Raw genomic sequence first — 12,965 nt, 5'->3', positions numbered from 1 at the left:
ATATGATCTGTCCTGGAGAATGTTCCATGGGGCTTGAGAAGAATGTGTATTCTGTTGTTTTTGGATGGAATGTCCTATAAATATCAATTAAGTCCATCTTGTGTAATGTATCATTTAAAGCTTGTGTTTCCTTATTTATTTTCATTTTGGATGATCTGTCCATTGGTGAAAGTGGGGTGTTAAAGTCCCCTACTATGATTGTGTTACTGTCGATTTCCCCTTTTATGGCTGTTAGTATTTGCCTTATGTATTGAGGTGCTCCTATGTTGGGTGCATAAATATTTACAATTGTTATATCTTCTTCTTGGATTGATCCCTTGATCATTATGTAGTGTCCTTCTTTGTCTCTTGTAATAGTCTTTAACGTCTATTTTGTCTGATATGAGAACTGCTACTCCAGCTTTCTTCTGATTTCCATTTTCATGGGATATCTTTTTCCATCCCCTCGCTTTCAGGCTGTATGTGTCCCTAGGTCTGAAGTGGGTCTCTTGTAGACAGCATATATACGGGTCTTGTTTTTGTATCTATTCAGCCAGTCTATGTCTTTTGGTTGGAGCATTTAATCCATTTAAGGGAGTTATCAATATGTATGTTCCTATTACCATTTTCTTAATTGTTTTGGGTTATTGTAGGTCTTTTCCTTCTCTTGTGTTTCCTGCCTAGAGAAGTTCCTTTAGCATTTGTTGTAAAGCTGGTTTGGTGGTGCTGAATTCTCTTAGCCTTTGCTTGTCTGTGAAGGTTTTAATTTCTCCGTCAAATCTGAATGAGATTCTTGCTGGGTAGAGTAATCTTGGTTGTAGGTTTTTCCCTTTCATCACTTTAAATATGTCCTGCCACTCCCTTCTGGCTTGCAGAGTTTCTGCTGAAAGATCTGCTGTTCACCTTATGGGGATTCCCTTGTATGTTATTTGTTGTTTTTCCCTTGCTTTTAATATTTTTTCTTTGTATTTAATTTTTGATAGTTTAGTTAATATGTGTCTTGGCATGTTTCTCCTTGGATTTATCCTGTGTGGGACTCTCTGCACCTCTTGGACTTGATTGGCTATTTCCTTTCCCATATTAGGGAAGTTTTCAACTATAATTGCTTCAGATATTTTCTCAGTCCCTTTCTTTTTCTCTTCTTCTTCTGGGACCCCTGTAATTCGAATGTTGGTGCGTTTAATGTTGTCCCAGAGGTCTCTCAGACTGTCCTCAGTTCTTTTCATTTTTCTTTATTTTGCTCTGCAGTAGTTATTTCCACTATTTTATCTTCCAGGTCACTTATCTGTTCTTCTGCCTCAGTTATTCTGCTATTGATTCCTTCTAGAGAATTTTTTAAAAAATTTATTTATTTTACTTATTTTTAATTTTTGGCCGTGTTGGCTCTTTGTTGCTGCTCGTGGGCTTTCTCTAGTTGTGTCAAGCGGGGCTACTCTTCATTGTGGTGCACTGGCTTCTCATTGTGGTGACTCCTCTTGTTGCAGAGCACGGGTTCTAGGTGTGCGGGCTTCAGTAGTTGTGGCTCGCGGGCTTCAGTGGTTGTGACTCGCGAGCTATAGAGCACAGACTCAGTAGTTGTGGCACATGGACTTAGTAGCTCCATGGCATATGGGATCTTCTCCAGACCAGGGCTTGAACTGATGTCCCCTGCATTGGCAGGCAGATTCTTAACCACTGCGCCACCAGGGAAGCCCCCTTCTAGAGAATTTTTTATTTCATTTATTGTGTTGTTCATCATTGTTTGTTTGCTCTTTAGTTCTTCTAGGTCCTTGTTAAACATTTCTTATGTTTTCTCCATTCTGTTTCCAAGATTTTGGATCATCTTTACTATCATTACTCTGAATTCTTTTTTAGGTAGACTGCCTATTTCCTTTTCATTTGTTTGGTCTGGTGGATTTTTACCTTGCTCCTTCATCTGCTGTGTGTTCCTCTGTCTTCTCATTTTTCTTAACTTACTGTATTTGGGGTCTCCTTTTTGCAGTCTGCACGTTCGTAGTTCCCGTTGTTTTTGGTGTCTGCCCCCAGTGGCTAAGGTTGGTTCAGTGGGTTGTGTAGGCTTCCTGGTGGAGGGGACTGGTGCCTGTGTTCTCGTGGAAAAGGCTAGATCTTGTCTTTGTGGTGGGCAGGACCGCATCCGGTCATGTGTTTTGGGGTGCCTGTGACCTTATTCTGATTTTAGGCAGCCTCTCTGCTAATGGGTGGGGTTGTGTTCCTGTCTTGCTAGTTGTTTGGCATAGGGTGTCCAGCACTGTAGCTTGCTGGTTGTTGAGTGGAGCTGGGTCTTAGCGTTGAGATGGAGGTCTCTGGGAGAGCTTTTGCCATTTGATATTACATGGAGCTGGGAGGTCTCTGGTTGACCAATGTCCTGAACTTGGCTCTCCCACCTCAGAGGTACAGGCCTGACACCCGGCCGGAGCACCAAGACCCTGTCAGCCACATGGCTCAGAAGAAAAGGAAGGAAAAAAGAATGAAAGAAAAATAAATAAAATAAAGTTATTAAAATAAAAAAATTATTAAAAATAAAAAAGATTAAAAAGTAATAAAAAGGGGGGAGAAGAAAAGAAAGAAAGAAGACAGCAAGCAAACTGAAAAACAAATCCACCAATGATAACAAGCACTAAAAACTATACTAAAAAACAAACAAAAAAAACAGGACAGGGGCTTCCCTGGTGGCACAGTGGTTGAGAGTCCGCCTGCCGATGCAGGGGACGCGGGTTCGTGCCCTGGTCCGGGAAGATCCCCACATGCCGCGGAGCTGCTAGGCCCGTGAGCCATGGCCGCTGAGCCCGCGCGTCCAGAGCCTGTGCCCCACAACGGGAGAGGCCACAGCAGTGAGAGGCCTGCATACCGAAAACAAAACAAAACAAAACAAAAAAAACAGGACAGACAGAGCCCTAGGGCAAATGGTAAAAGCAAAGCTGTACAGACAAAATCACACAAAGAAGCATATACCTACACACTCACAAAAAGAGAAAAAGGAAAAAAAAATATATATCTTTTGGGAAGTCTGAGGTCTTCTGCTGGTGTTCGGTAGCTGCTCTGTAGGAGTTGCTCCACGTGTAGATGTATTTCTGGGGAGGAAGGTGATCTCCACATCTTACTACTCCATTTTGAAGGTCTCTGAATTGTCATCTTTATCCTATATTTAGGAATGCTCCATTGATCTGTTTGTTCTTTTGCTGTAACTAAGGAATAGATCTTTAGCTTTAGGCTCTGACCTAGGTTTGTATCCTGGCTCTGCTCTTTCACCTTGGGGAAATTAAACTACCTCTTAAACCTCAGATTTCTCACCAATACTTACAGATTTTTGAGTGGATTATATGAAAGTAGTGTCTGTTACATGTCTGGCACATAATAGCTAGCTATTCAATAAATGTTAGTTCTCTTTCCTCTTTCTCTTAATAAAAATCTGGAGGAAGAAGACAACTGGTATGATGTATAATCTACTTTTCAGTGTTCTATCACTTTGGAAGAAAAGATAGTTCAGACTTAATTACTTTTTAGGTCTAGGAACTAGGGCCCCAAAGATATGTAACTGAGATAAATAACACAATATCCCTGTCCTCTCCAGGAAGAGTATATTAACTGAGAGGGTACCAAATAATATATCAGAGTTTCTCAACCTTAGCAGTATTGACATTTTAAGCTAGATAATTCTTTTTTGCAGGGGGCTGTTCTATGCACTATAGGATGTTTAGCTGCATCCCTGGCCTCTAGCTACAAGTTGTCCGTTGGACACCGCCCCCAGTTGTGACAACTAAAAATGTTTACAGACATCACCAAACGTCCCCCCAGAAACAAATTGCCTCTGGTCAACAACCACTATGATATATTGGGTTGGCCAAAAAGTTCATTTGGGTTTTACTAAGATGTTATAGAAAAATCCAAACGAACTTTTTGGCCAACCCAATATAAACATAGAAGCTGAAGACCACTGGGGGAGGAAGTGGTGAACTCTTTGGGGAGTTGGAAAAACCATTTACCTTTTGGGGAGTGGGACATTTTTAAAAAAATCATTAATTGTTCCTTTATTCTATTTCTTATTCTCCCTTTCTCTTATTTGAGCTCATTATTAGGTGATTCACCCATTTATTAATCACCTACTATATTCCAGATACTCTTCTGGGCACTGGGGCTATATAGTAATGGTTAGAACTGTGGTATAGAGCCTGTATTCTAGGGTGTGGGTCCAGACAGGATTTGCCAGTGACTTGGATATGAGATGTGAGAAAATGAGTTGGGATAATTCCAAAAATTTTGATCTGAGAATTGGGTAAATTCTGGTGTCATTTACTTGGGGGACAAGTAGTTGCATTGGTAGGGAGTGGGGGGAAATAAGAGTTCTGTTTTGGACATGTTAAGTTTCAGGTGTCCACTATAAAGCCAAAGATAGATGCCTAGCAGGCAGTGGGATAGATGGCGCCCGAGTCAGGAAAGAGGTTGGGCTGTATTGCTTTAGGGATTAAATTGATTTCAGAGTGAGTAGGAAAGTGTTTAAATATGTTTTGTTTCTGGGACCCTTGAATGGGGACAGTAGCTGGTCTCGTTGATATAGGTCAGATGGCTTTACTTTCTTATCTAGTGTTGATGAGCTGCTTTATCCCTCTTCCCAAACTGTTATTAGGTATTTGTTAAGTAGTTACTCTGTACATAGCCTGTGATTTGTGTGAGAAAGTGCTGGACATGGTTCTGACACTTATAAAGCTCATCATGTAGTTGGGGAGCCAGAATAGAGTTGAACTTGACGGTACTGGTAGTCAGATTTAAGGCCCAGGATTAGGGTGGTAGCAGTGGTGTTGGAGGAAGAAAGATAGATCTGAGAAATGTCTCCTACACTAGAATGTGAAAGCAGTATCCACCGATGAGAAGCTAGGAGCAGAATGGGATTATTATGAGGATCAAATGATTCAGTGTATTTGAAAATGTTTTATAAATGATAAAACATGATATAAATGTTAATTGTTGTCATAATCCTTAAAATTAAAACAACTACAATTAAGTTAATGGTCCTTTTATTGAGGAACCAAAACAAAGAAGAAAAAGTCTTAGAAAGTGTTAGAGTTGACCCATATATCCATTTAGTTTTTGCCAGACCTATTCATTATGGCTTAATTGGCATAGAAATGTAAAGTGGAAGGTTGAATAATTAAAGGCAAAGTTCCTATTTTTTTTTGTTTTTTGTTTTTGAAAGTTCCTACTTTTTAAAAATAATTTAGGTCATATTGGAATCATAGTTGCTGGGAATATGACTGTGATTATATATCTCAGTCTTACATTTCTGGAATATTTGCAACTGGGTGTTTTTTAATAAAAAGGGGGTATTATGTATGCTGTATTGATATATTAAAGAGACTTGGCATTCTGATCATGGCTTATTCATGAAGTGATTCCTAATATTGAAATTGAATAAGTGAATTTGAGAATTTTTCTATTACTTATTCTGAAATACACACACAGACAGTTAAGATTTTACAGAGGGAATGTAAAGTAGTAAATTGGAAGCATCTCTGCTTTTCCTTGAATCCTGGTGCATCTTGGAAGTCTGTCTTTTTGTGTAAGTGGGTTCCTAAGAATTAGGAGAGGTATCTTAATTTTAAAATAAAATAGCAAAAGATAGAAACTATGGAAATGATATGGGAATAAGTAACTTTATAGCTGAAGCAGGAGATTATAGATGACTACAAGAATAGTTTTTTGTTTCGAGAAATAAAGGGTTTTGGCTCCAGCCTTGTTGGGAGATCAGTGATGATAACTCAGCCTTCATATGAAACACATGTCCTTTGTGTTGGGAAGCATAGGCTTGAAGAAGGCTTAGAGGAGTGTGAAATGAGAGAGGTTTATAACATATTTCAAGGGAAGAAGAGCATTTCGTTATTTGTAACACTGGTTGTTTTGTCGTTTAAACAGATAACATGCCTGGACATTTCCAGTGGAGGAGGCCTTGGTGTGTCTTCTAGTACCGATGGGAGCATGAAGATCTGGCAGGCTTCCAATGGAGAGCTCAGAGTAAAGACTTTGGGTACACTTTTAGGGTGGTCTGAGTAACCTTAGACTGGGCCATGGAAAGAAAAGTGGCCCATTCTGAAAATGTAGGAACACTGCACTTCAGTTGATCTTTGTTCTTCCATTTGTTAATCTGAGAACCATGCTCAAGTTTGGTTATTTGCCAGAACAAATTGGGGCTGGAACAGTGGAAGAGCCAGGCTAATGAATGTCTGTGAGTGGATGGTATGAACTGCCTTCAGTGACCCATTTCTAAGACAGAGTAGCTAGGCTGTTACACTGACTATATGGCTGAGCCCCCCAGCCTGTACAGAGGATTTTAAGAAGAGACAAGTAAAAGAGCCCTCAAGCCTCCTCAGCTCCTTACATGTAGAACTAGACTATGGGATGGCTATGAGAGCTATGGAATTCAAATTCACAACATCTGCAGCCAAAGCCCAGGAAAGGGAGCCAACAGCTCTAAGACAATTAACTGGTATACAGATGAACTAAAGAGATTCTTTGGACCTCTTTTGTTTTAAAATGCAGCATGTAGATATATCATTTACGGGACTAAGGATATGGGGGGTAAGAGAACATCAAGGGATGGACAAGAGAACTAGCATGGAATTTTCTTTTGTTTTTCCAGAGAGTATTGGAAGGACATGTATTTGATGTGAATTGTTGCAGGTTTTTCCCATCAGGCCTTGTGGTTCTGAGTGGGGGAATGGATGCCCAGCTGAAGATCTGGTCAGCTGAAGATGCTAGCTGTGTGGTGACCTTCAAAGGTCACAAAGGAGGTATGAAGTGATTTCTCCTAAAGGTTTCTCTAATGATCCCCAGAAATAAATCACCAAAAAGATAGAAACAGAATCTAGTTATCAAGTCAACTATACTTCAATTAAAAAATAAAAACTAAGGTTATTCCCCCCCCAAAAAAAAAGAATCTAGTTATCCACAAAAACACAAGTAATTCATCCAACTGGCCATCTAAATGAACTGGTATTTCCCCACAGATTAGAAATTCCTTTCCTACTCAGTCTTATTATTGCTATCTAGAATTAACTAACTTACATAGATCGTTGTTTTCCACAATTGATAAGGGGAAAAAAAGCCTCCATGGGAGATCATCTACTGGTGTGCTGGGGAAAAAAGAGAGAGGTGTGCCCACTATTTCACATTAGTTCTTTGGCTGAGGTGATAGTAAAAGCTGTGTTGCAAACAGCTGCATCACCAGACATCAGATAGACCTTGGTATTGATGGTCGATTCCTGTGGATTTAAATCACAGTTCAGTTTTTTAAAATGGATTAACCATATAACCTGTTGATATCAGATTGTAGAGACAGAGTGAGAACATCTTCCCTCTGTAACTGATTGGTTGGTTTGTTGGGAAAAAAGTTAACTTAGAGTTGTTTTATCCTTAATTTGGAATGTTTAAAAAAATGATAAATATGTCATTCTTATTTTTACAAGTTTGGATATTTTTGAAAATGTAATAACATCCCCAAATAATTTCTTACCTTGATCCCTCCTTTGGGACCATAATACACATCATCTATACCACTCATTTGGGAATTTATTATGTATTTGCCCTATACTTATGGTATTTAACCCAGTGTTTTTGCCTTGTGTACCTGACTATATTATAAATAGCTTGTGTGTAGAGGTTGATTTTTTTAAGTTTTAGTATTTCTTTATAATGGTTTGTCAGATTACATACAGATCATCTAGCAAACACACATGTTAACCTTAGCAAATAAATGGGTTTTCTTCTGAAACTTAAGTACATGGGTGCATTGAAAGGGAATAGAAGGGATATATAGAGCCTTCTTCACGTTCAGTCCAAAGAACTGACAGGTCTGAGGAGTCAAAGCAGCCTGCACTGTTGGGGAATCCAGGAGCCAAAGGAGTCTAGAAGAACACTGAGGGATTCACCTTAGATCTGGCCACCTTGAAGATGCAAGGCGTGGGGGACCTTTCCAGTGGAACAAGGCATAGCTCTGCAGGTTGAACTTAACAAGATGCATATTTAACATCCGTGCACACTTAACTTCAGAATACCCTTGGATTACTATAGTTATTGACTGTGCCCTCCACATGAATCCTAAGTCTCCCAATGTTCTTCAGTTCTCCTTAAGAATCCATGTGTGTCACTTAGCTTAGGGTGAACTGTAGAGTGTTTGTTGATCTGATTTAATCTTTTATTCATATAGTTGTTCCATTCTTTTGGCCTTGTGAGAAAGTTCTGAGGTGGGGGTAGGCGCTTCTCCAGAGTATAACAACCCTTACTTTTTTTTACTTGAGAGGGTTTGTTGTTTTTTTTAATTAGATTGAACAGAAATGATAAGATTTAGGGGAAATTGCATGAAGTCAGATCCAGGTTAATGTCTGTCAGGTCTTGAATGCTTCTCTCCAGTAGATTCTATAAAGGAGCCCCGGATTTGGGGTTGCCCATTCTTCAAAAGTATGGAGCCAAAATCAAGATTAATCTCCAATAACAGCAGCATATATGGGTCACTGTCTTTACCTAGTTGACTTCCAAGTTGCTTTGTGTGGCTCCTTTTTTACAATCTCTTTAGTTCTGAGATTTTGAAGCATTTTAATAAAAGTCATGAACCACATAAAAAACAGAATGATGCTTATTGCAAAGAATTATTTGGACACTAATAGAGCAGCTCTGTATAAAGATCTGTCATAAAGGATAACCTTTCGTTAGCTTAATTAAGACTCTGGCTTGCTTACTGCTTCTAGTATATGGAAACATGATAGTAAGGGAGCCAGTACAGTAGAGTGGCAAAGCATAGGATTTGGAGACATACAAATCTTGATTTAAATCTTAATTCTTCCATTTAAAGTCTGGGAAGCCTTGGAAAGTTGCTTTACTTTTCTGAGCTTTAATTTCCTCATGTAAAATGGGGATAATAGTATTAAATGAAATGGTGCATATGAGAGATTTAGTTTAATCCCTGGTATATAATAAGTGTACATTGAATGCTATTATTGTTCATAAAAAATATGACACTATACTTTAAACCCTGCCAGGAAAGTTGAACCTTGTGATGTTTTAACATACTTGTCAAATGTGAAGAGCTGAAATTGTTATTTCTAATACAGTAGACATTTTTTATCTTAGTTGATATGTAATTGGTCTTTTCTAATACTTTTAGATATGTATTTTATATTTATTTAAAGGATTAGTGTGTTCTTAAGTAGAGGTAAGATTTTTGTAGATCTGTCTAATGAAAAGATAAACTAAAAGCAGTGTTCTATTTGTAATATATGAGTTTACTAAGTAGCTCTAAAGTGTACTTTAATCAGTTTGAAAATTTTTAATTGACCAGGCCATTTTTTTTTCTTTTTTTTTTTTTTTTGGCGGTACGCGGGCCTCTCACTGCTGTGGCCTCTCCCCGTTGCGGAGCACAGGCTCCGGACGCGCAGGCTCAGTGGCCATGGCTCACGGGCCCAGCCGCTCTGCGGCATGTGGGATCTTCCCGCACCGGGGCACGAACCCGTGTCCCCTGCATCGGCAGGCGGACTCTCAACCACTGCGCCACCAGGGAAGCCCGACCAGGCCATTTAATTAGGGTTGGTGAATTTGGAGATATATATTCATAATCTTAATTCTTTGTAATAAGCACCAGGTCTTTCATAATCTGTGAAAACATTGAGACCAAATGAAACACCATTTCAGTTGACTGGTTGAGGTTTTTTGCTCACCAAGGTAGGAAAGATGCTTACATTTGAGAAACCAGGTTGCATTCTTTTCAAACTCTTACATACTTTCTCTGAAATAGGATATGCTCCCTCCAAGTAATAGGTGCTTCAGGGCTCATTATTTTCTGAGATCTGAATAGAGTCAACTTGTTAAAAAACCTGCCTAGAAATATGAAATTTGTTCTGTTTCTTACTAATACCTATTTCAGTCATAGTTTCATCTAACATTATTCTTATTTCCCAGACTTTGGCTAGGATGTTTATATGTGAATCAGCTGAATTTTTTCTTGAATACAGATTTTTTTTCATCTTGGTTTATATGTTGAGGACTTCTGTCTGTTTGGTTTGATATCTAAAGCCTTTGCAGCTCTGCTAGGTCTTAGCTATGGCTACTTCCCTTACAAAGGCATTCCTGCTACTTTCATAGCTTCTTAAGGTAATTCCTCACAGATTCCCCTGCTCCTGTAAGGCTCCTCTTTCTTTTATTCTTGTCACCTAAGAGTAAAGAGACCCACACTAGATGCCACTATGTTGTAAGTGACATTTTATTAGAGAGGGAGTGATAGTTTTCTACTCTACTTTCATAAAAAAGGAAAACTTCCTAGATGGCAGCTCTTTACTGAGTATTAGTTGAAATTTGTACACAGTTAATACCATTCACAGCTCCCTAGCCACAACTGTAGCATCCTGCCTTGGATACATATTTTTCATAACTTTTTTTTTTTTTTTTTTTTGTGGTACGCGGGCCTCCCTCTGCTGCGGCCTCTCCTGTTGCGGAGCACAGGCTCCGGACGCGCAGGCTCAGCGGCCATGGCTCACGGGCCCAGCCGCTCCGCGGCATGTGGGATCCTTCCAGACCGGGGCGCGAACCCGGTTCCCCTGCATCGGCAGGCGGACGTGCAACCACTGCGCCACCAGGGAAGCCCAGAACTTTTTTTTTTTTTTTTAAGTTTGCATCACTTCCATGGAACTCAGCATTTTTAAATAGTGGTTGGAACTTCCCAGTAAAGACATAAACAGATCTTTGATGGCTTAGTAAGAGTTGAAGCCCCTTCCTTATGTTCCTATTGGTGATTCCTTAAGATTCTTGAAAGATCTAAGATCCTTTTCTAGCTAGAATGCTGAGTGTGTTATAGAGATAGAGTGGAAAGGTGGATTTTCTAAACTCATGGTACTTTATGATTACAAAATATGTTGTAAATAAGAAACATAAAATAGCAACAAGATATGTTACCTCCTTAGATCTGCTTCTGAGGGAAAGGCTACTTTTAGAAGCTTATCTAGGCTAACACAACATTGTAAAGCAACCACATTCCAATAAAAATGAATTTTAAAAACCAACATATAGCCAAAAATAAATAAATAAATAAAAGCTTATCTATATGACCTTTATCCAGTAGATATATAAGTACAAGGATTACATTTTATTTTTCCAACAACTGTAACCAGCTATATAAATTGTATTTAGTTTTTATTTTAAATTGGATGTATTTGGAAACTTACCCTGTGAATTAGGTCCCACCTGAGAAAATCATATTTTATCAAACAGGCCGTAAACTGGCTACTTTTTAAATTTGTGGCATTTTTATGAATTCATCTTTTTTCTGAAAAAAGGCTTTCAAAGTGAAATTTCCACTGAGAGTTGAGGCATGTGGTTAACTGCATGGCTCATCCATCACTTGTACCTTATATTGAGTTTTTGTAGAGTTTTTGTCAAGGTTTGTATATCTGAAGTCATCTCATCTTGAGCGGAATGGGAAGCCAGGGCACTAGTTTACTAAGTAACCTTTGATCAGGTACTCCTATTACTCAGCCTGCAAGTGTTTATTGGGCACCTATAAGAGGATAATTAAATGGGTTTTAATAAAGCAAGTACTAGCCCTGCCTGTATCACCATAGGGCCAGACTCCCTTTCTACTCTACAGTCCTATGTTGTCACATGTATGCCCCTGAAACTCTTTATGTCCTTGACTGTCTTTACCTTTTTACACTGTGTGCTCCTGAGGCCAGGGATCATAGCAAATAGTCGGATAAGGGGTGACAAAGGGCTTCAAAATCATAAAATCTGTGGACATTTTGGATATTATAACACTCTGCATATTACTTGATCTTTTTTAGCAGGTGGTCCTCTGTTGAGGTATGGTACAGGGTCCCAGGAGATGTGTATACTCAGCTTCCTGCTGGGCTCCTCTAACACTGCTCTGGCAAAAGTGGAGCACTGGCTCACGCTACCTGTCTGCAAACAGGTGAGGTAGAAGCTCAGCTTCCCCTTGACCTTGTTGACACCTTCCTGGTAAAAATGGGGCACCATCTTGCATCACCTCAACTTGCACCACTTCCTTTCCTCCAAGTGGGCTTGTAAGCTCTGTTTCCTGCTGACTGACACCAGGGGATGGGTTGGGGAAAGTGGAGTGCTACTTCCCTGTCCCTCATGTTTTACCTCTTTCCGCCATTGGTGCTGGGCGAGAGTAGAGGCCCAGCTCCCTGCTGACAGTACCCTGCCAGGCCTGGTCAGCGTCGCTGGGTGGGGGGAATTGGAGAGCTGTCTCCTGCTTCCATGGGGGTTGAGGTAGAAATCACTCCCTGTTCAGCCCCACTGAATCTTTGGGAGAGGGGAGGTAGCAGTTTTTCTGTTGCTGTTTGAGTAAGATGGATATTGCCAAAAAGGTTTTCTGTACTGTTAGGCCACCCTTTTCTCGGTCTTCTGCCTAGAGGCAACAGACTTTTCTTGGAATTGTTTAGTTGTTGTTTTTTGTTTTTAATTTGTGCCTGTTTTTGTTTTTGTTTTAATTAGTTCTATGTTAGAGGCTTCTGCAGTGTCCTGTCTAGGATACATGGGAGGCAGTAAGGAAATCCAGGGAACTCATTGCCCTGTTGTTCTTCAAGTCCTGAGGTCCCTAGGTGGACTGCTTTCTTCTTTACATCTTTCAGCCTTCCTGTGCTTGTTTGTTGTCTTATGTCCAGGTTTTTTTAGTTGTAAGGGGAGGACCTGGGAAGAATGGGACTACTCCATCTTGGCCAGATGAGAAGTCACTCCTTTTTTACGATTAGTTCCCAATGGAAGCAGCAGGATCTTTTAAGACAGTAATTTTCACACTGAACTGTCTAGGATGTCCACTTAATTTTTGTTTAAAAAACAGGTTTTATACGACCCAGCAATCCCACTACTGGGCATGTACCCTGAGAAAATAATAATTCAGAAAGAGTCATGTTGGGCTTCCCTGGTGGCGCAGTGGTTAAGAATCCTCCTGCCAATGCAGGGGACACGGGTTCAAGCCCTGGTCTGGG

At 39.8% G+C, this 12,965-nt stretch overlaps 1 protein-coding gene across 3 annotated transcripts in view; it reads left to right on the top strand.

Annotated features, from left to right (window-relative positions):
• The window catches only part of PAAF1 (proteasomal ATPase associated factor 1), a 48,209-nt gene that overhangs the window by 17,604 nt on the left and 17,640 nt on the right, over positions 1-12,965 (top strand). For all 3 annotated transcript variants that reach the window (XM_024131711.1, XM_024131710.3, XM_055091708.1), the window contains exons 5-6: positions 5,887-5,985; positions 6,611-6,761. In XM_024131711.1, the coding sequence (XP_023987479.1) occupies positions 5,887-5,985; positions 6,611-6,761 (250 nt within the window). The remainder of the gene's footprint in view (positions 1-5,886; positions 5,986-6,610; positions 6,762-12,965) is intronic.

The sequence above is a fragment of the Physeter macrocephalus genome, chromosome 16 (assembly GCF_002837175.3).
Source record: "Physeter macrocephalus isolate SW-GA chromosome 16, ASM283717v5, whole genome shotgun sequence".
Lineage (NCBI taxonomy): Eukaryota > Metazoa > Chordata > Mammalia > Artiodactyla > Physeteridae > Physeter > Physeter macrocephalus.
Note: the sequence above shows the minus strand (reverse complement) of the source record. Positions and strands in the feature narration are given on the sequence as shown.